Below are 23,977 nucleotides of genomic sequence, written 5' to 3'. Positions count from 1 at the left end.
TACAGGCACAATGGACATAACTTCTTCGTTAACAATATTGGTGGCGCATTGGCGATTTAAGGTGTAGTTAACCGACGAGCCGGTTGGCGTGGTTGGTGGATGCTTGCCTTTCACGCCGAAGGTTGTGGGTTCGATTCCCACCCAAGACAGATATTTGTGTGATGAACATGTTTGTCTTGAGTCTGGTTGTAATTATCTATATGAGTATGTATTATCTATATGAGTATGTATTATCTATATAAGTAAGTATGTATTATTTACAAAAGAAAAATAGTATATTATTATTTACTGGTGGTAGGGCTTTGTGCAAGCTCGTCTGGGTAGGTACCACCCACTCATCAGATATTCTACCGCAAAACAGCAATACTTGATATTGTTGTGTTCCGGTTTGAAGGGTGAGTGAGCCAGTGTAATTACAGGCACAAGGGACATAAAATCTTAGTTCCCAAGGTTGGTGGCGCATTGGATATGTAAGCGATGGTTGACATTTCTTACAATGCTAATGTCTAAGAGCGTTGGTGACCACTTACCATCAGGTGGCCCATATGCTCGTCCGCCTTCCTATTCTATAAAAAAAAAAAAATGTAGTATATCAGTTGTCTGGTTTTCATAGTACAAGCTCTGTACAAGTTTAATTTGGGATCAGATGGCCGTATGTGAAAAATATTACAGGATATTATTATTATTATAGTTAACATTTCTTACATCGCCAAGGTATATGGGTGGTGGTGACCACTTAACATCAGGTGGCCCACTTGTACGTCCAACAACCTACAGCATTAAAAAAAATTAAGGTGTAGGTGGGGTGTAAGCTTTGAACGAATTTCACCTGTACAAAATCGTTTCGAGTAGCCATTCGACTTGATAAAATATGATGCAAGTTATTTTCACTTAGTCATGATCACATATCATGTTATCAGCGACGATGACGTTGTAATTGGTTTCGTGATAACATTATCAATATATAATATAATTGATAAAGGATGTAAAAATGAAATCAATCTGTAAGACGTGCATTCGTCATATTACATGAATATTAAAAAATATATAAAGACAGATTCGATACAGATAAGGATTAAGCATAGATGAAAAATACCATGCTAATCCAAGATCTAAGACTTTCATTTTTGTTATACTCTGAGCTAAAGGACGAGATGAATTTTAAGCGTGATTATTTACGAGCTTTTGAGCATTAATATAAAACACTTTTAAGTTGCTTTCCCAATAGTGGAATTAAATCAAAGCTTTTATTACTCTAAATATTTTTCATGGCTAAGACGTCTGCTTTTTAAGAAAAGGTTAGCTTAACCCACCACGCTGCTCTAATACGGTTTTAATAATTGATAATTCATTTTTATCATAACGACTCGTAAAAAACTTTAATAATACACTGTAAACAAAAAAAAATTGTTTTTTTTTTTTTAAGATGCCGGCGTTATTGATAAATGTTTTTAGCGGGTGATTATTTAAACAATGCTTTGTCTTCTTCTTTCGAATGTCAAATCCATTATGACAGAAAAAGATAAAACGATCTTTAGTTTCTAGTTACTACATAATCACCAATATATTTAACGCTATCGTACCAATATCAAAACCAACCCTCACATATAATCATATTATATACATTACACAGATTATAATCTGTTATTCATGACAATATTTTTTATCGGTTTATTTTGGTTGTTCGCTAAGTACCGACTCAGGTGCGAAAACTTTCAATTAAGCTATATTAAAATATTTTCTAGATAAATTAATGAAAAATGTTTGAAGGAAACTTCTAGACTGGATACTTTCGAATTTATTTTTATTTATCGTTATCGAATAACAAAAAACTGACACACGTAGCCTAGGCCTAGGATCTGTCATCAGCCGATGGCCTAGTGGTTAGAACGCGTGAATCTTAACCGATAACCGTGGGTTCAAAGCCGGGCAAGCATGACAGTATTTTCATGTGCTTAAATTGTGTTTATAAATCATATCGTGCTTGACGGTGAAGGAAAACATCGTGAGGAAACCTGCATGTGTCTAATTTCATTAAAATTCTGGCACATGTCTATTCTACCAACTCGCATTGGAGCAGCGTGGTAGAATAAGCTCCAAACCCTCTCCTCATAAGGGAGAGGAAGCCTTAGCCAAGCATTGGGACATGAACAGGCTATTACTGTATTGTCACACGTAGGTCTATTCTGTAAGAACAAACTCGAAATTCACTTCGAAATCGGTCGTGAAATGTCAAGAAAATGACATGTGACAATGCCCCTTATAATTATAACATTAGAAAAATAGATCACCGTAAGTCGGTTGTCAACATTTCACGGGTGAGTGATAAAGTGAGTTCTTATAGCATTTCACTATTCTATAAGAACTGGTGGTTTTAAATTATATAAATTAAATATCTTCGGCTTCACCCGCGTGTTGGGTTAGATATATATATCTACCGATGTTAGGTCCATAAGAAGTAGCTTATGTCCTTCCTTGAAGTGGAACTTTGCTACATACCAAGTTTTATCAAAAATCGGTTCAAACATTTAGCCGAGAAAGCGTAACAGACAAAGTTACTTTTGCAGTTATAATATTAGTATAAATTAAAAACTCAAAGATCATTCGGTATACCTTCTTTCATTGCTGTATGAAAAAAATAATTTAATATTTATTGTAATTATTGAGATTTTTTTTCATAATTTGGAAGCTACTCAAAAAAAATTGTTGTCAATTCTTGGAAAACTTTACAAATCTTTACAATCGTTTGCCAAAATATATATATTTTACTTTTAAATAATTATACAATGACGCAAACAAAAATGCAATTCACGTAAAAAAAAACCTGCATGAAATCTCGAATAATGATTAATAATATTTAAAAATAATAATAATTTAAAAAAAGTTTTATATAAATTTAACAAAATAAATAATATAATAATTGAATTGATTTCCACAATTAAAATAAACTGCCCATTTATTGAAAAAAAATTAAGATATGCATCTCTTAATACATATTTCATTTGTACAATAAAAAAATCAATTAAAAAAAAACAATTACCATAAAATGAAAAAATTAAACTCACGTATTATAAATATTCTTAATCACTTTAAATTTTCAGTAACAAATTAAAATACAAAAACAACGTAGAGCGGACTCTGCAGCGAACGATACGTGCACACCGTTACGCGTTCACGCGGCAACTGATTATTTTAATCATATTCTGAGTCAACCTCGGAACACACAGTTTTACAAATGACATCAATTATATTTAGTATAACATGAAACGATGGCTAGACTAGTATAGACGAAAAAGTTTTTACAATTGTGTGTAAAAATAATGTGTAATTTTTTAATTAAACAGTTCTGTCAAGTGTGCTTAATTGAAAGTTATTAAAAGTATAACATTATCAAAAACACAAAAATATCAATTGTCTGCCTGTTTGTCAGGAAATTTTTATAAGGAGTATTCCAAGGAATCTTTAGTTTATTATTTTATCAAAATCGGTTGAATCTATCATATGTTATAAAAACTTTAAATTTACTTACATATTTATTTCACGTATAAAACAATATAATTATGGTTAAGCCCCGCGGCGGACATAGCAAGCCGTTAATGGTAATATATTTTTATAGTCATGAAATTATATATTACATACATTTTTAAATTATGATTACACCAATAAATATGACAATGCGTGTATTGCACCATATAATGTTTATATTGTGCAATTCTCCAGTGTCCAATCACCGTTTATGCCACTTCTATTTATATCTGTTCCATGGATTTAAACGATCAAAGCGAGTGCGACACTTGACTTCCGAATTTAAAATTGTAATTTATGTCTGAACTGTTTCTTGATAGTTTAGTTTCGTTCTAAATTTAAAAACGTGCATTCAACTTCGTTAGACTTATTACCATAGATTATTACTGACTTTGTATGTACATTTAAAAAAAGAACGTTTAAGGCGGTACTTGATATCAATAGAAACGACATTTGCCAACAGATTAATTAGAAATTCGTATTAAAAAGTATTAACAGATAAGGCGTATTATACAATACAGGATTATCTATATAAATAAATCTCTTTTTGAATTCATACAATTACATTTTTTTATTTATACTGGCGCTGCTATCTAATAATGTAAATTTAAAAATTCATAAAAATATTATGTATGTTAAAATGTCATATTAAAGGATATTCGTCACAAGCTAGACCATAGATTATACAAGATCTCGACCAATATAAACTTAATTCATTCAAGTTGTTTATTTGCCTTTTCTATGGATGAAATATGATAGAATCGTTCGCCACCTGACTACGTCACATACAATTAAAACGAAAAGCGTAAATTAATTCTTATCATTATATTTATAATCACACGGCATTAGTATTCTAATCACATTTAGAATTTCGCAAACAATTTTAAGCTATCATTATCAGAAGCTACTTACGTGTTACTAGTATTCGCATATTCAGGGGAGAAGGCCGGGTAGTAGGCAAAAGAGGAGCATATGTGTGCTTGGGGTTCAAGCTTACTTCATATCAAATTTTATCAAAATCGGTTCAGTGGTTTAGCCTTGTAACGGACAGACGGAGTTACTTTCGCATTTATAACATTTGTATAGATAATTAAATCAACCTCAGTACAAGGTTATAGCACGTGCATTGATGAAGACTATAAAAAATCGAAACTTGGGTGGTTTTATCGGCATTTTCAAACAATTTTACATCAAAGTATGCTTTAATAAAAACAAACTAAATATTTAAGATGTCGAATTTATACTTATAATAGTATTCGCCCGCGGCTTCACCACCTGTAAAGTGTACCAAATTTCATCAAAATCGGTTCAGTGGTTTAGGCGTGATAGCGAAACAGGCAGAGTCGCTTTCGCATTTATAATATTATCATAGATATCTGCATGTTATATGCATACAAGTGCATATTTAAATTCACTTACATGTTCTCTTACAAAATTTCATTCACCAAAGTTTCTCAAAGTCAAAAATATTTATTCAATATAGAAGCGTTACACTTACTTACTGATTGTCATAAATCTACCACCGGTCCGGAACCGGAAGTAAACACCTCAGACCTGAGAACCTCACCTCAGGATGATGATACAGGATGTCACCATCCACATCACTAAAGGTCTGTGAGAGATCGCTATAAGCGATAATACCGTTTTTGTACATTATTTGTTGTTTAATTAATAGTTTTCTGTAACTCTGTGTAAGAAAATGGGCTGGAGGCTCACCTAGTGGAAAGTGACTACCACCGCCCAATGACACTTACAACACCGGAGGGCTTGCTGCGTTGCTGTTGTTTATATGTTGTTTGGTATTATAGGAATAAAAGTAATAATAATAATATCCTGAGACATTTTCACACACGGTCATCTGATTCCAAATTAAGCTTGTACATAGCTTGTGCTATGGAAATCAGACAACTGATATACTACATATACTACTTTCTTTTGTAAATACATACTTATATAGATAATTACACCCAGAGTCAGTACAAACAGACATGTTCATGCACACAAATGTCTGTCCTGGGTGGGAATCGAACTCACAACCTTCGGCGTGAAAGGCAAGTATTTACCAACCACGCCAACCGGCTTGTCAAAATGTCTGTGTGTTATCTCGTAGATATTAAACTATATGGACAAGACATTCGGAAGATTATAATAAGATGTATAAGCAATATAAAAATAACGAGGTATCTAATATGCGAGACAGACTTTACATAAACCAAATTAATAAATTGCGGCGGCAGCTTTGATTAATCCTGTAATAGAATTCAAAAGTGCCTCAGAATTCTTACTTGAATTTACTATATATATACTTATATACATGTATATATATTTTTTTCTTCACATTTTGTTTGTTCCTAAGACAATTTAATGCCTGTATTCCAAATCGAAGTAATTTAAAAATGGAAATTGTATCTCAAACAAGAGAGGCAGGTTACATCCTAGTGCTGCATACTGGACTCTTCGAAGTGCTTGCTGGCCATGAAGAAAGACTGATGTGACGATGTTGCCTGGTCAAAGGAGACAGAACCTAATATTTCTCTGATCAGCAGTAACAGTAACAGCCTGTTAATGCCCCACTGCTGGGTTAAGGCTTCCTCTCCCTTTTGAGAAGGTTTGAAACTTATTCCACCACGCTGCTCCAATGCGGATTGGTAGAATACACATGTGGCAGAATTTCAATGATCAGCAGAGTGGATCATTAATTTTTTTCATTGTATGCAACATTCATTTACCAGTCTACGTTTTTCTAGATTTAAATAATATATATACATATAAAGTTAACAAGGTCAAATATTGTGCTTCGACATTATTTATAATCTGTGCGATTTAAAACAAGTTCAATCAATACTTCCGCTCGGTTCGTTGGAAAGGCCATGACTATATTGATTGTTGCAATAAAAACGCCACAAAAGATTTATGCAGATCTAAAAGTTTTTATTGTAATTTTATATTTAACAAGTTTTTGCCAACGTTGGTTTTTTCTATACAAAAAGTAGCCATGTCTTTCGGGTTCAAATTTGCTCATATCAAATTTGAAAATCGTTTCAGCGTAACAGATGGAGTTAATTTCTCATTGATAGTATTAGTACATATTTCTAAATTATAAAGTTTGGCTTAAAAGGTTCCATATCCCATGGCTAATAGTTTTAATAGTTTACAGTAAGCTGTTCTGTTGAAAAATTACAAAGTTGCCACTGGAGTATACCTGTCCTAAGGGAGTGTACTCCTCAGAATGCATGGTGTTGTTGGCCGTTTCTGAACCCGCGATAATTGTTAAGATTCACACGTTGTACCACTTAGCCATCTCGGCTTTTCATTAACTTGTTATACTTTAATTGTTTAATTTGACAATACACTTGATGAAATTACGACTGTTATCATTCCGAGCACTTTATTCATGGACAATATTGATATAAAAGTTCTTTGTTTCGGAAAGACAATTTAATATAAACAGTAATGAATTGATCGATGCCGCAATATTTACGAAAAATTTTATAAACTGACTGACTCACTACAAAAATTATATCATTTTATATAAATTTATAATTTGTAGACGTAATGCCGAATGTGTATAACTCACAAAGCCCTAGCACCAACACTACAAAAGAGAAAGAGACAGCAATATTCAGTTCTATCAAATGTAATGGAACAGTAAGTTTTGATTCTGATAAGTTCACCGGGCTACTAATCCTTACTAATATTAGGTCCTTACATATGAAATTGGTGTTTTGTACGGGAGGAATATAATGTTATTTTTTTTGTAAAATATATTTAATTAATCAAAGTATGCACCGTTGTTATCTATGCACTTTTGCCATCTCATAGGTAGTTCATTGATCCCTTTACTAAAAAAACCAAGGGGGCAAGAATCAATAAACTCTTTGAAGGCGGTTTGGACTGCCGCATCGGAGTTGAATTTTTTTCCTTGTAAGAAGTTGTCCAAATTCCGGAGTACGGTGGATGTCGCAGACATTCCAATTGTAGCTCATCTAACTTAGTGGTTGTTTGTTGTGCTGTGTGTGGTCTTGCGTTGTCGTGTAGCAGCAGTGGACTAGAGTGATTGAACAATCTCGGTTGTTTAGCAGCTAGTTCTTCCGTCATGATTTGCAGTTGCTGACAGTAGATATCTGCCGTAATCGTTTGGCCAGATTTTAGAAAGCTGTAGTGAACGATACCGGCGCTAGTTCATCAAACACTCACAAGTAACTTTTTCCGAGTCAATTTTCGTTTAGGGCAGGATTTGGCTGGGTCTCCAGGGTTCAGCCATTGCGACGAGCGCTTCCGATAATCGTACAGTATCCACTTTTCATCACAAGTAATGATTCGATTTAAAATCCTTTCATTATTGTGTCGGTTGAGCAAAGTAACACAGCAGTCGACGCGTGTTTACAAGTTCGATTCACTCAATTCATGAGGTACCCATCGTTCAAGATTTTTTACTTTCCCGATTTGCTTCAAGTGGATTAATACAGTTTTATCACTTACCCCGAAACCTGCAGCTATCTCTGAAGTGCTTTGTGATGGATCCGCTTCCACAATAGCCTTTAATTCTTCATTTTCCACTTTGGTCTCCAGCCGTCCACGGGGTTGGTTCAGAAGGTCGAAATTTCCATAACGAAAACCAAAAACGTACCGTGCTTTCTTTTGCGACACCAGCGTCGTACACATCATTAATTATTCGAGCTGTTTCTGCAGCACTGGTGCCACGGTAGAACTCGTACTCGTAAATATACCGATATTTCATGTTTTCCATTGTGCGGTAATAAAAGACGCCAAAGAAAAAAATAATGAGGAAAAAACAAATGAATGACTGTTTCAAAACTCAAATGTACCAGATAAATGAATTTATAAATTTGAATTTTTTCTTAACCAAAGAGGAGATATTTCAGATCAAAGTGGTCAGTACGACAAAGCGCTAATTTGATATGTAGTAATATCGTAGTGAGGACCTAATATTATAAATAAGTTCGTTTGTTTCTTACGCTTGCATGTCTTAACTACTCAACCGATCATCATGAAACTTTGCACGCACGTTGTTAGGGGTTCTGTAAAGGAAATAGGGTACAAACACCTCCCACCCACACAGGCCTCTCACGGAAACTAGATGGTATATATATATTTACAAAATGACCTTCAAATCCTTGGTAATCTTGCATGATTCTAATTTTAAATCAGTCGTTAGTTATTGAGTTTCTAAGTAGTTATGTTCTGCAAGTCATTGTATCAACAAAAAACATGCAACGGACACATCGTTACACGTTCGAAATTAATGTTCTGAGTATTTATGCCACCATATGTTATGTCCTTTTTTTACAATATTATCACAGCCAAAGTTAAAACATACTTTATTCAAGTTCTCTTACGAGAACTTTTGTAACGTCATTGTCATCAAGATTTGATTTTTTGTATGTTTATTTATAATAAACATACAAAAAATCAAATCAAAAACAACGTAACCGATTAAAAAAAAATTGTATATATAGAAACATCCATTATCAGCCAGTAATATGGGTTATATTTAAAAAAAAAAGATCCTCACGCAAATTACAAAAAGGTAACCCAAAGTGTAATTTCAAGTCATTATTTGGCGTGCGCTGCGAAAATCATTCATTATAAAAATGTTTTTATGTACGTATGGAATTGTTTTTTCTCTTCGTTTCGGCGACCACGTTTGAGGTCATATGTATAGCAATACAAAACTGGTAATATTTTTTGTGTCCACCATTAGTTAGTGTCAATGTACTGCCGTGTGTACATATGTGGCGTTACCATAGAGGCAGTGTGTGGGATTATTAGATGACAGTACAATAACATCAAGATTAATCGATATTGGTATATATTGAAGTGACAGCCTGTGATGGCCTAGTGGTAGAACGCGTGAATCTTAACCGATGATCGTGGGTTCAAACCCGGGCAAGCACCACTGATTTTTCATGTGCTTAATTTGTGATTATAATTCATCTCGTGCTTGACGGTGAAGGAAAACATCGTGAGGAAACCTGCATGTGTCTAATTTCACTGAAATTCTGCCACATGTGTTTTTCACCAACGCGCATTCGAGTAGCGTGGTGAAATAAGCTCCAAACATTCTCCTAAAAAAGGGAGAGGACGCCTTAGCCCCGCAGTGGGACATTAACAGGCTGTTACTGACGTGACCGTCTGTGATCAGCACTATTGTGTTTTATTTTATAGACTAGGTGTATATAGGAATAGGCGGACTGTATATTAACCATCCCATACATCGCCGATACGTCACCAACCTTGAGAACTATGATGTTACGTCCCTTGTGCCTGTTACACTTGCTCACTCACCCTTGAAACCGGAACATAACAATATTGAGTACTGCTATTTTGCAGTACAATATCTGATGATATGGTGGTACCTACACAGCTAGCTAGTGGTAGCTTGCACAATGATCTACCATCAAAAAACTTAACAAAAGCTTGATAAGTCTTAACTTTTATATTTATGTACCAAATAGCCATTTATTGTATTAAGTTTCAGCGGAAATATACTGTTAAACGAAGGTTGCACGTTTAAATCCATGGATGTAATAGAATAAGCTACAAATCTTCTCAAAAGGAATAGAAGCTTTAGCCCAGCAAAAGGACTCATTTTTCCTTTCTTCTATTTCTATCTCTATAGACGTGTTGTCCATGCCTTTGTATATCGTATCTTTAATTTCTATTAATGTTATTTTAATGTGCCTACATTTTTATGTCCAGCCAGCATCATAATCTTATTAGAAGCTTTTGACGTCGTGAAGTGCAGTTGACTATTTCATTGACTCGGAATGTGGGCCAGTTGACTTCCTTGGGGGTGTTGCATTAATCCGGTCACCTCCATTACGGATCGCCATTTTCAAGTTATAATACAGAATCTCCTTAGTATTCGCAACGGGACGATTAGCTGCTATTACTTTTGTATTGGATTTTGATTGAGAAATTGATAACATAATTATATGAAATCGAAAACGATAGCAGATTTAGATATTCTTTTAATTCGATAAAAATAGGAGGCATTATTTGATTAATATTTATCAAAGGAGAAACACTTTAACGTTCTATTTACAAGTCGAAATTTCTTAACAGACGTTTCTCTAAAATCCTTAACATTCACCAACAACATTGAGATACAGGAAATTGTTCAAAATCAGAAAGAACATTGACGCGAAATACTACTGACCATAGAAAAACGTCAGTCTTTTCCCCTATTAATCGTGTATCTATCTGTGACTGAGCGGAAATCTTGCTGATAACGATTAACTCTTGAACCTGACATCTATACGATTAGGTCATGTCATAAAACATTGTCAATAATACACTTGGACAGACATAATTTAAATAAATGCGCATCAATATTTACAAATACTAATATATAAATACTTTTTTTTTATGCTTTATATAATTTACGGACTTTTGTCATATACAGGCACGTCAGTCCCATAAATATATAAATACTTTTTCTATAAATATTTTATCGCTACCTTTTTCAGCTGCCCGTCATGACTTTGTATGGGTAAAATTGGTACAAAATTACCCTTCTCATTACTTAATTATAAAATTATCATAAGCCGAGATGGCCTAGTGGTAAGAACGCGTAAATCTTAACCGAAGATCGTGGGCTCAAACTTGGGCAAGCACCACTGAATTCTCATATGCTTAATTTTTGATTATAATTCGTCTCGTGCTTTACGGTGAAGGAAAAACATCGTGAGAAAACCTGCATGTGTATAATTTCACTGCAATTCTGCCACATGTGTAATCCACCAACCCGCACTTGAGCTCCAAACTTTCTCCTCAAAAAGGTAGAGGAGGCCTTTAGCCCAGCAGTAGGACATTCACAGGCTGTTACGGGAAATTACCAAAAATCAAAGCTGGCCAAAGACACCATCTCCCCTTAAAGAAGGTTTACAGTTCATTTTGCTACATCAACGCCAGTTGAAAATGAGACAGCATTTAATCTGACACAATTTCCATTATGACTTTCTTCTTCACTAGAATATAGATAAATTAAGCAAATGATAATTCATACGAGAAAGCTTGCAAAGATGTATATACACGTTCCGTTAAAACCTTACGTGGTGTTTACTGCTTCTAGCCAGCGAGTGTAATTAATGATAAAATAATAGTTATGTGGGGAATAGAGGCATTCAAAAGGAATCAGTTACTTTAAAAACCCAACCCAGACTGACGGAGCTGCCAGCTTAACACTAGATTATGACCATGCAGTAATATTTATAGTGCGTTCAGATACATAGGCAGAAGGTGTTAAGTTAAAACAAGTTCAAGACCAAATCTCAACGTTCATACATGTACAAGACTCGTCTTGTAATTGCTGGAAACCATAACATCACTTTGTTATTAAATTGGAAACTTGTCATGTTTTACGAGAACGTTTTAATACGAATACACCCTTAATACATTCACTTAAAAGTTTATATTGCCTTGCATGTATGAAGGTATGTTATACCATGTATGTCAAATGTAAGCCATAATTTCTATGTTATCGATAAGGTTTACAATATTAATCCGATATGTACGTACACTTAACGTTACTTTAGATTTTAACGTACTTTACTTCAGCAGTATTGATGTTTAATTAATTTCAGTATGTCTAGACGGAAAGTTTTTTATTAATTCTATATCACTGAATTTGTGTTTATAATTCATCTCGTGCTTGACGGTGAAGGAAAACTTAGTGAGGAAACCTGCATGTGTCTAATTTCATGGAAATTATGCCACATATGTATTCTACCAACCCGCATTGGAGCAGCGTGGTGGAATAAGCTCCAAACCTTCTCCTCAAAAGGGAGAGGAGGCTTTAGTCCAGCAGTGGGTCATTAACAGATTGTTACTGTATATCACTGATGTAAGTAGTGATTTATATGGACTTCCGATTATTGTCACTGGCGCTGTTATCATTCCAAACAAATCGCAGTTAATTTCAACGCACTGGACACGCTGAATGGATTTAATCGATTACCAATATACATATATTAAAAATATATTAATAATTAAGGCGTGTACTCACTTTCAGCTTTCAGACTCCTAACTGTTAGTGAGAAGTTTCGAGAGAAAAACCCAATAACTTTTTATTGGTCCGACCTGGGGTTTGAACTCAGGACCTCGGAATCTGCAGCCTCATTTCTGGCCACTAGACCACCGAGGCAATCATAGGCAATCATATCAGACGAGAATATACGCATAACATAAACAGTGCTGGAATAATGAGAAAAAAATTACATGGACGGATCAACAGGAATCAGCTTGTAGAAAAAATTTATCTTATCTTTAAATATTTATCGCAAACATAAATAGATTATATTCTGAGAAATATAAATATGCAAAATATTTTGAAGAGTAATTATGACGTAATTGAAGTATATAGGTCGGTAGGCAAATTGGCATTTGCCAGCAAATTCTTCGCTTCTTTTTATGGAGGCTTACAAAGTCGCGTTTGGTGACTAGATTATTTTTTATACGACAAACGTGCATATGGGCCACCTCATGGTAAGCGGTCACCAACGCCTAAAGACATTGGCATTGTAAGAAATGTTAACCATCGCTTACATCGCCAATGCGCCACCAACCGTGGGAACTAAGATGTTATGTCCCTTGTGCCTGTAATTACACTGGCTCACTCACCTTTCGAACCGGAACATAACAATACCAAGTACTGATGTTTTTCGGTAGAATATCAGATGAGTGGGTAGTACCTACCCAGACGAGCTTGCACAAAGCACTACCACCAGTATGTGACTAGTAAATAAAAATGAATTTGCTTTCCTCCGTATATCATGCGTACACGCAAAGCTTATTCGATTTTGTTGAAACCATTTTTTTTTAACGGTTTTCTTTAAATATAAAATCATTCAATAACTACCAACTCCGACATTCCGCGTGATGACATTATTTTTAATAAAAATAAATAAAATAAAACCTAGTTTTTTATTTTGTTTACCCCCATAACATAACTTTTTAGTTTTTTTTTTAACTTTAGTTTTTATATGTCGTATATTGTCGTATGTCGTATCTTGAATGTTCTTCTCCTGTGATCGTCTTGTTTTATCGAAACCTTGGGTAGTAAGCTTATCGTATAAATAACAAAATACTAGACGTTTCTCGTTACTTTATATTTGTAATAGGAGTAACCTTGCTTTCTATTGCACTCAATCATTTAATCAAAAAAACCCAATATCATATGAAAATTGTCAACCTCATCCAATTCATCATATAAGCTTATATAATTTATGTCAGTGATGTCAAGTACGTGCTCAAATACAGGTGCACTCTCTTTTTTTTACTCCAATAATCCGGTGGGACGGCAAATTCAATCCGACCAGTAAAAGCTTAGACGTAGAACAGCTTTACATGCTGTTTGACGTCCGGGAGTGTGTTACACTTCTGACTTACTACTGAGAACTTTTCGACAGAAAAACTAAAAAACTTTTTATCGGCTCGACCTGGGTTTTCAACCCAGGACCTTGAGATCAGTGGTCTTTTATCTTGCCACTAGACCAACGAGGCAGTCAAATATTAGACAATAAGAGTAGACTTGACCGTGGAATAAAATATATATATATATATAATAAGAGACACCATATAAAAGTGTATTATAGATTTATACAAATAAATTTTAAATATTGTTAACCCATAACTATTCAAGATATAGTAGAATTTTATTCAGTGTAGGTCAAATTACAAATTATAGATGCTAGAAATACCTAATTATGTCAGAAATAGGAATAATTATGTAGTAATCAACTGCAAAAAATTGTGTTCAAGGAACCAATGAAGATAAATTGTTTTCAAGGCAATAATTATACTCTTCGGTAACCATCAGTCTTTAATTTTTTTTATGCAGTATTTGAATTTAGAAGCAATCCCTTTACTCAATATTATAATTATTATTTTTATTTTATGCAATAGCATAGCAATATATGTGTGTTTGGTGACTTCATTATTATAGGAGTCTGAGTATAACATTGCTTTGTTTGTATTTATTGCATTAAATTAAATAATAAAATGATCAAATCTCTTGGTAAGTACTTTTATATAATCAAAAGAACACATACTTTCATTATAGTTTTATTTGAATCTGGACCATGATTATAGTAATACAATATCATTTAAGTTTATGTAATAAACTCAATGCTATTTATAAAATAATTCTTGAGTTACATATATTTGTAACACTAAAAGCATCTCGAATAGATGTTTTGATTCATATTATAAAATATTCGAATGATGGCAGGTATTCGAATGATGACAGGTTGCAACGAGATGTACATCCCATAGACATCGATAGGATAGGAAGTGTAATAATGTACACATCATCGACACACTCCCAATCGTTCCATCTAAAATGTCTTTCAAATGAGTTAAGTTTTCCTGATCAATTTCCGACACAGTGTGTGAGCTGACCTCAAGATCTACTAGTTTATAAGAGTTAAACTTAATTGTTATAAAACTAGTTATGGTGACAATCCTTCTGGTTTGAAGACGAGATGAATTATAAACACAAATTAATACATTAAAATCAGTGGTGCTTGCCCGGGTTTGAACCCATGATCATCGGCAAAGATTTCCGCGTTCTAACCACTGGGCCATTTCGGCTTATGGCCCTCTTTATTATATAACAAATAATAAAATTTAATTTTACTAAAAAAATTAACATGCGAGTTACATGTTTAGGAAATATGATAGTTCGTAGAAACGACGTCGAATACCGGATTTTAAAATCGTTACGAAGAAACTTATAAATGAAAAATCCATATTAACGGTCAATAATTTATTTTGAACTTATGTCGAGACCTTATTTATGTTTTATTTATTTCCTTAAATGGATAGAAACTTGATCTATCACCCTAACGTGTGTATATCGATTTTCATAACTTAAAACGTTTCAGATCAGCTATTACTATGGTTTAACATGCTTATATGTTAAATATATCTCCGTTTATTTATGTTGTACAATTAACTAGTAACAAATTTACTTACCGATATATGCTGATGCTGTAGCATGAAAATTTTTACTGTTTTACTTATACTCAATAAAACAGTGATTTTTCGTGCACTTATATAATAATAATTATTATTTATGATCTAGAACAACCATAGAACGTACGAGAACAATTATTTCATTAAATGACCTTTCTATATACTAATTTATAATTTTTTATACGATTCAACACACTACACTACCGCCTGCACCTTGTAAATATTCGAACTTGTAAAATTATAGTTCACTCACTTTCCGAACTACATGAAAATGGCGCTACTATCAAAATTTGACATTTCAGAATTACGTTTATAAATTATCTTGTTTTACAGTTTTCTAAGCATTCCTGCATAATTTAAAATTAATAATAAATTGTACGATTACATTAAAATGCAATCTATCAAAAGTACAAATATATATCGTTATCGTAATAAATAATATAATAATAATATTATTAAATAATAATTTTATCTAATTAACTTTTAATTTTTCGTTGTACAATCCAAAAAAGTTTTGTACCTTAAAAAAATTATCTATTTATTTTAATATTTAGTCGATTTCTAAGCAGTTTTAATCAGTAGGTAACTGGACAAATGTATGTATGTCAATGGTCACTGTCAAGTGTCAATGTCATTATAATAAGGAATAGCGGTACGATTTGTATTCACATTATTTTTATGCTAAAATTCGATTCGCGCGCATATATATTAACTAAGTATTGATAATAATCAATGTTCAGCCATGGCAAGCATGCGGAACGCTCGTTTAATGCGTGAAATAAAGAATCTGGAAGCTACGCCCCCCTGGGGAATTACATGCAATCCAGATAAAGATGAATCATTGAATGTTCTACATGTGAAAATGTTAGGTCCTAGAGGATCTCCATATGAAAGTGGAATGTTCGATCTCATTATCAACGTCCCAGAGAAATACCCCTTCGAACCACCACAAGTGAAGTTTATTACGCCTGTGTATCATCCTAATATTGACAAAGGTACTCATTTTTATATTTAACAAATATTTTATTACTTTAAGTTACTTAGAATCTATATTATCCTCAAGCGTAAGCTTAGCACAATATGAATACATATCTAATAGATTATCTATTTATTTGTAATGTTATAAATTGCATATTATATGATTCATTTTAATTAATTATTATGAAAATGGTTGTTATTGTAACATAACACAATGAGATTTGTTTTATCAAGCTATTTTTAAATCATTAGTAATATTATGTTATATATTTAATATTGTATTATATATTTTATAATTATTATGGTAAATATATATGGAATATGTTTTTGTTTGTTGATTCCAATTAGTATTAATGATTTAGGAATGGCAATTTTGTAGAGACTTGTTTGTTATTAATTAAATTATTATATTAATTAAAACGGTACAAAGCTGTTAATTATATATTTCTTATTTTATAATGTATCTAATGTCATATTATTTCAGGTGGTAGAATTTGCATGAACATGTTGAAGATGCCACCCAAAGGATCATGGTTACCGACCATAACAATTGAAACACTAATCATATCTGTTCAAAGTCTCCTCGCTAATCCAAACCCAGACGATCCTCTTATGATGGACTTGGCTATCGAGTACAAACATGATATAGAGAAGTTTTTAGATAATGCACGGAAACACACAGAGAAGTATGCTATATGATCATTATGGTAAGGCCATCGATTTGGTCTTGTAAGAGGTTTGAGTGAATGTTATGTAAAATTGAATCTATTGGAAAGCCTTACATTACATTTTTTTGCATGTAAGATTCTATTTCAAATCTATCATTTAAAATATCATCAATATATAATAGAAAACTGTATTAAACCTGTGACCGTTTTTATTTTTTTTTTATTATAACACATTGTACTCCAAATCAGCAATACTTAGTATGCCGTTTTGAATATTTCGGTAATTGGCATTTAATATGTGGTAAAGGAAATTGAATCTATAGCTTATTCCAACTGGAAGAGGAGAAAGACGAATAAACAACTTTGACATTGAATTGACGAATTGAGAAAAAGGCATTTTTAATGTCCGCATAGTTGTAATTGGAATGAGAATGACAATTGATATAGCTTTGTATAAATGATGACAAATTGTTCAAGAACTGTTTTGTAGTACATAATACAGCAGAACTATTGGCAAATTGCATGGAATATGTAAATCTGAGGTTTAATTTATCTTTACTCCTTCTTCAATTGGATGGTATACACAAATTTTAAGTTCATATTTGCATGGAGGACCCATACCATGTTAATGTGCTGCGGTGTGATTCGATGTGGCATGTTTGATATGAATCGCAATTTAAGGTCCATTTCTTTCTGTAAATACATTGACTTATATATATATATATATATTAACTGCTAGTACAGAGGTAAATAAAAGTTAAAAATAAATGTTAATAATACATAAATTTAAATGATACCCATTTCAGAATTGTTTTTAAGTACATAATAGCTTTTTCTAAGTTAACTTTGCTTCTCTTATAGAACTCTTTTTTTTTTGTTTATTAAAAATATTGTTACCTTGACTGAATGGAAAAGAAAAGCATTTAATATTTTAAGACTGGTGAAAATTGCCACGTCAAAATATTACTTATATATATTTAATTGTAACAAGCGATAACCCGCGCGCGATCAGAATGAGATTTCGCCTTTTGGAACAACCGCGGTCCGCCCGGTAGCGGCACCGTCGCCAGACTCGGCTCGATGCTCGCGAGACGTTATTACTTGTTTATTAATGTGTATTTTTGCTCGTGTTCTATGTTAATTTAAAAATAAGCCGAGAGGGCCTAGTGGTAAGAACGCGTGAATCTTAACCGATGATCGTGGGTTCAAACCCGGGCAAGCACCACTGAATTTTCATGTGCTTAATTTGTGATTATAATTCATCTCGTGCTTGACGGTGAAGGAAAACATCGTGAGGAAACCTGCATGTGTCTAATTTCACTGAAATTCTGCCACATGTGTATTCCACCAACCCGCATTGGAGCAGCGTGGTGGAATAAGCTCCAAACCTTCTCCTCAAAAAGAGGTGCGGAGGCCTTTAGCCCAGTAGTGGGACATTCACAGGCTGTTACGGTATGTTAATTTTAGTGATTAGAATAATAATTGGATTGGAGGGATTTTTGAAAGACTTTTCACGCGAAATAATTCGTGCAGGGGAACATATACAAACAAACACATTTCAACATAGACATAATACACTAAAATCAGGCACTTCTGGCTTTGCCAGATTCCGATATTTACTGTTCAGTAACTCTGCAACAGTAACTGCAACAGTAACTGTAACAGTCCTACGAGATGTTTTTCGAGATGTTTCACAAATTTTCGTCTCATTCTCATACCGCGAGGGTTATACATAGTAATATTATTTTACTTTGTGACTTTTGTATGCATATTCCCTTAATATTGTTTCTTTTGTATTTTTATTGTTATTATTATAAGAACGTTTGTCAAACTGTATTGTGCGCTCAGATATGTTGTCTTTTTCAAATGCTGTATATGAACTTGAATTCGCGTTCACTGATTATGTGACTAAGGCCGAAGAATACACTGAGCAAGCTTATGTGCTTAGCATTCGTGGAATTTGTAGCTATGTCAAGCCCATTGGCATATCATAGTTTTAAATACATTATAAAAATTTAATGGCTCGAAAAGAGATGAGAGAACTTATACCCTGAATTAGCATGTAGGCTTTTTAACACTCACTTCACTCCCTTCACACGCGCCGCAGCCGCGGTCGGATGATTTCCTAATTTGATCCAATTGTATCATAAATTAATAAAACAAATAACTTCGGTTGCTAACGGCACTAAGCTATCCTGCTCTAACAGCATTTGAACAAAGATAATAGAGTATGCTTCCATTACGCCCGATGTCATGTTAGTCAAATAAGGGCGGGAAATAAATAAATAAATATTTTTTTGATATTGTTATTGAATTTCGTTTTTTTTTGTTAAAAGTAATTTAGCTAGACGCTAATTATGAATATATTGAGGCTCAAAAATGTTCAAAAATTGTCACGATATTAGGTAATTATAATTAAAAACTAAACAATTTACGCTTTTTGAGTACCAAGGTATGTAAGTGTATAATATTAACGAAGTTACACAATTGCCATATTAATAAAATTCAACAGAAGGTATCGATAATGTTAAATAAATATAAACAAGAAAGATTATAATAAATTGACTTTAAAAATGTCAGTGTACATATGAAATATTTATAGTAAAATACTCTAAAATTTTTCTGTAAAATAAATCTAATTATATTTTCTTCGTATAGTTACTTAGAATAAAAAAAAACTTAAACAAAAATGTTGCTATTTAAAAATGTGAATTATTGATTAGTGTAGTATTGCTATGTAAGTCTATTAAAAAAAACTACTTAAATCGAATTTAAGTCCTTACCTTTAGAACTTCAGTGTCTTCGACCTTGTGATCTATTTTATTATTAAGTAAGTACAATAAATAAATGAATTATATCGAATCAGTTGTATTATTTTAAATGTCAAATAAGTAGACGAAGTTATATTATATTATTATCTAGCGCTTTACACAGCATACCAATATACATATACGAATTTCCCTAACTCTTTCTTCAAAAATGAAGGATTTTCATACAAACTCAGCTTCTTTAGCGCATTTTTTATTTTTTTCTCGCTGAAAAAACACATTTACGCGTGAGAAACACGAACCACATTAAGTGGGTGGTATGTGGGACTCGCCGGCACTGAAGGCGCCGGAATGCCCACTAAATTCTTCGCACTCTCCTCACGCCGCCTCTCCGTGGCCTCATTCTGCGCCGTAGCACTTTCGCAAAAGGAGACCATCGCCATCAATGCACCTCTCACTGCCGAGCATGGCGTTGATCATGCTCGACAGCGTGAGATCTCCGCCGATTGTCGCCGTCAGGGAATGCCTCTGCGGCCCCCACACAGCAAACTCCGCAAGGGTGTGGTACCCCGTGTCTAGATGCGCACCACACTCGTGGCAGGAAGGTGATACCTCTCGCCTCGCTATCCCGTGCCGGTACTTATCGAAACAGCCATATGGCACTAATTTAGCGGTAACATTTTCAAAAATCCTTTCTTACTGCTAATCTGCTGTGTAATACCCAGTAGTCTGGGCTGGGCGTTGATATGTCAGTTAATAGATCAAAAATAAAACAAACTAATTTAAATATTTATTTATTAATTTATTTAAAAGAATACTGATTTAAATTAAAAATTATATAGAAATCTCTTTTAATAATTATGATTACTAACTAAAATAAGATTTTTAACTACTTGTATATTTACAGGAAGAATTTGAAGATATCACACAATTATTCATCCAGAAAACAAATATTTAATATTATTAGTAACTGTCTGTTACGCTTTCACTGCTAAACCACTTAACTGATTTAGATGGAATTTGATATGTAGCTTGAACCCCTAGACCCACATAGGCTACTTTTACCTAACACCTAAAGTACCACCACCATGTAAAAGAGGCCCCTTTACATGGGGTTGGAAACTTGTTTTATATTCCTATTAGTGTTTGAAGGTGGAGTCATAGTTTAATTTTAAGTTTCATGGTGTTAGTTATGGTCATTAGTCATACTTTTGTATAGCCTCTTTTAGGAGAGTTACTTAGCTTATATGATAAATAAAATAATAATTAAATACAGACATAACACACTTTTTTTTTAATCGTTCAATAATGTGACAATTTTTTATATCCGGCTATCTAGCGTTCATGTATATATTTTATTTATTTAACGATCATTATAAAAAAATAAATTGTGTTATGAAATTGGTAACATCATTCTATTTATAACAATATTTAAGAATAACCAATATGTGTTTGATAATTGTTTTAATTCGTTGTGGTTTTCTATAAACAGGTATTTTGAACGCGTGAATCTTAACCGACGATCGTGGGTTCAAACCCAGACAAGCACCACTGAATTTTCATGTGCTTAATTTGTGATTATAATTCATCTCGTGCTTGACGGTGAAGGAAAACACCGTGAGGAAACCTGCATGTGTCTAAATTCATTGAAATTATGCCAAATGTGTATTCTACCAACCCGCATTGGAGCAGCATGAAAAAGCTTCAAACCTTCCCCTTCAAAGGAAGAGGAGGCCTTAGCCCAGTGGGACATTCACAGGCTGTTACTGATTTCCTTAATAACACAGTTTCTATTATAATGTTAATATATACATAATCATTTTATTTACTACCTTTTTGAATACCTACCGTGTTTACATTATTGCTAATTATTCTAACTTTTAAAATGTTACTATTTCAATAATAGCCAACATGCTAGATATTGTACGTTCGTGTTGTTTAAATTTAGAACCTGTATATATATATTTTTAATTGCTTGGTGTTTTGTCTTATACATATATAAATATAGATTAATAAATAACTAAAATAACATAATATAATAATATATATATACATAATAAATGTTGATTTACACTAATTTTGTTTAATTAATATGCGATTTTGTTTGAGATTGTTCTCTCACATACATGATATATTTTAAGTAACCCTAAATACAATATAATAGTTTGAAGCTCAAAGTTATTAATTAAACAGTTCAACCGGTATCTGTGCTTTCTTCGTCTCCAGAACTTGCACTCTCGGTTTCTGAAGAACTGCTACTCTTAACCTTTCTTGCTGTTCTAGAACATTCACCCTCATTACAATTCATATCTATATCTGGTTTAATTGTTTTTTTCTTAGATTTCTTCTCATCAACACTTGCAGGTTTTAAGGTTTCCGTGGAAACCGTCGCAACCATTTTAGATTCAATTTTAGTTTCTGCTTTAAAATCATCTTCATCCTCAATCGGTTTTTTATTTTCTGCTGCCGCTGCTATTGCTACTTTATATGCATCAGGATATTGTGTGCTGTAAATTTTAAAATAAATGTTTTATTACAAATACTAAGGATTTCAAATAAAAGTATATTTATGATTAAATTTATTCTATTTGCTTTCTATTTAAAATTCAATTATGATTTGATTTAAAAGCAAGTTTGTTCAATATTTTTTACAAATAATAAATATAAGTAAATAAAAATAGTAGGTACCTCAACTTAGTTTTGATTGCTCTAATCTTTTTGAAAATAAATTCCAAGTCCTTCTTCATGTCAAGAAGTAGTTGAGTGTGTTTCTTGAACTCCACTGAAGCAGCTCGAAGTCGGCTGGCCGATAATTGATTGCAGTTTGTTAACATTTCTGTTGTTTTCTCAAAGCGTTGTAGCCTGCAATAAATTTTTTTTTTTGTTATTCAAAGGCAGGAAAATAATTTTACAAAAAATTGTAATATTGTATTAGAAAGAGAGGCAAAGAAATAAGAACTTTATTTATAAAAACATGTATTCAAGACAATAATAAAACAATAATAAAATGAAACAAAATAAACATCTACAAGAAAGGTACAAAAATATTTATATATATTTTTCTTTTATGTATATATATATATATATATATATATATATATATTTATTGTATATATGCTAGTTGATCGCAAAACATTCTGCCAATGTCACGTATAAAAGAAATGACACATGAGATCACTCGGTTTTTCAAAAGGAGAAACCCTTATTTCGATGTGATTGACAAATTAATCTAGAGTAGGAGCGCCCTCGAAAAACATCAACCATTACATATACATTTCTTTTACACTACATTCAAAATAATTTAATTAATGTAACCAACGTACATTGTTTTTTGTGCACGTATTATCATTTCCACATCAGTTTGATCTACCATCCCGGCCAAGCCTTGAACAAAAACCTCTGGGGCGGAATAGTTTTGAAAACATTCTATTGAGAAGTCGCTTTCGGGTGTATCATTAGCCATTGCCATTTTTTATTATTTATTGTTTGTTTCTGCAAATTACAAATATTTTAAATATAATATAATCAGCAACTCAAAGTCAAACGTCAATATTTCATATGACAGCTGTCTTTTTAATAGTTTTATTTTGTTCGAAAACTGTTTCTTAAATAATTCATAGATGTTTTTTTCCTATATATTAGTGTAATACATATATTATATATTACGGTATTTTTATTGTATTGTTGTTTGGTATAGCTGAAGTTGTGTCGTACTATTTCAAATTACATATATTATATAATAGACGAAAACTACAATACTTGCCGATGTCTAGTTGCTTTCGAGTCTTAGAATGAATGTAGGCAGAAATTTTTAAATATATTTTTTAATTAGTTAATAAATAAAACTTTTTGTGAGCGTCTATTCATTAATTTTGACTCAACTAGTGTAACCAAAATAGTGGTGTAGCTTGCCCTTGATGGGCCCTGTATTAAAATTTGACGGAAGGCCCTTCATCTTAACTGTGGCGCACGAATTTGGTGCCTTAATACCTATATTAGCGTTCGGTTTAAGAGTTCGACTGAGATTTTGGGTAACAT

General features: G+C 32.8%; 3 protein-coding genes across 6 annotated transcripts in view; 1 reads left to right on the top strand and 2 right to left on the bottom strand.

The window, feature by feature from the left end:
* The window catches only part of LOC126777049 (oxidative stress-induced growth inhibitor 1-like), a 47,273-nt gene extending 31,527 nt beyond the window's left edge, over window positions 1–15,746 (bottom strand). Inside the window, exon 1 of one of the 4 annotated variants that reach the window (XM_050499898.1) lies at window positions 15,526–15,746. The gene's annotated coding sequence lies outside the window, so the exon portion shown is untranslated. Of the gene's footprint in view, window positions 1–3,040; window positions 3,172–12,556; window positions 12,574–15,525 lie in introns of those variants that run through there. The other 3 variants (XM_050499902.1, XM_050499901.1, XM_050499899.1) reach the window with 3 other exon arrangements.
* Window positions 15,747–16,165: 419 nt separating this feature from the next.
* On the top strand, window positions 16,166–19,480 carry LOC126777124 (ubiquitin-conjugating enzyme E2 T-like). The gene is made up of 2 exons (XM_050500021.1): window positions 16,166–16,520; window positions 16,988–19,480. The coding sequence occupies exons 1-2, from the start codon at window positions 16,268–16,270 to the stop codon at window positions 17,200–17,202; spliced, it is 468 nt and encodes a 155-aa protein (XP_050355978.1). The 5' UTR covers window positions 16,166–16,267; the 3' UTR covers window positions 17,203–19,480.
* Window positions 19,481–22,034: 2,554 nt separating this feature from the next.
* On the bottom strand, window positions 22,035–23,495 carry LOC126777115 (kxDL motif-containing protein CG10681). The gene is made up of 3 exons (XM_050500012.1): window positions 23,263–23,495; window positions 22,628–22,801; window positions 22,035–22,446 (listed from the first exon to the last, which is right to left on the bottom strand). The coding sequence occupies exons 1-3, from the start codon at window positions 23,406–23,408 to the stop codon at window positions 22,134–22,136; spliced, it is 633 nt and encodes a 210-aa protein (XP_050355969.1). The 5' UTR covers window positions 23,409–23,495; the 3' UTR covers window positions 22,035–22,133.
* Between the last annotated feature and the right edge of the window lie 482 nt (window positions 23,496–23,977).

The sequence above is a fragment of the Nymphalis io genome, chromosome 22 (genome assembly GCF_905147045.1).
Source record: "Nymphalis io chromosome 22, ilAglIoxx1.1, whole genome shotgun sequence".
NCBI lineage: Eukaryota > Metazoa > Arthropoda > Insecta > Lepidoptera > Nymphalidae > Nymphalis > Nymphalis io.
The sequence above is the reverse complement of the archived record's forward strand: the minus strand, read 5'-3'. Positions and strand labels throughout refer to the sequence as shown.

Excerpts from the sequence above, each read along its gene's own strand:
- LOC126777124 (XM_050500021.1), top strand. The coding sequence starts at position 16,268 with ATGGCAAGCATGCGGAACGCTCGTTTAATGCGTGAAATAAAGAATCTG. Across the intron at positions 16,521-16,987 it reads TCATCCTAATATTGACAAAG|GTGGTAGAATTTGCATGAAC; the intron begins GTACTCATTTTT and ends ATATTATTTCAG.
- LOC126777115 (XM_050500012.1), bottom strand. The coding sequence starts at position 23,408 with ATGGCAATGGCTAATGATACACCCGAAAGCGACTTCTCAATAGAATGT. Across the intron at positions 22,802-23,262 it reads ATACGTGCACAAAAAACAAT|GCTACAACGCTTTGAGAAAA; the intron begins GTACGTTGGTTA and ends AATTTATTGCAG. Across the intron at positions 22,447-22,627 it reads GCAATCAAAACTAAGTTGAG|CACACAATATCCTGATGCAT; the intron begins GTACCTACTATT and ends TAAAATTTACAG.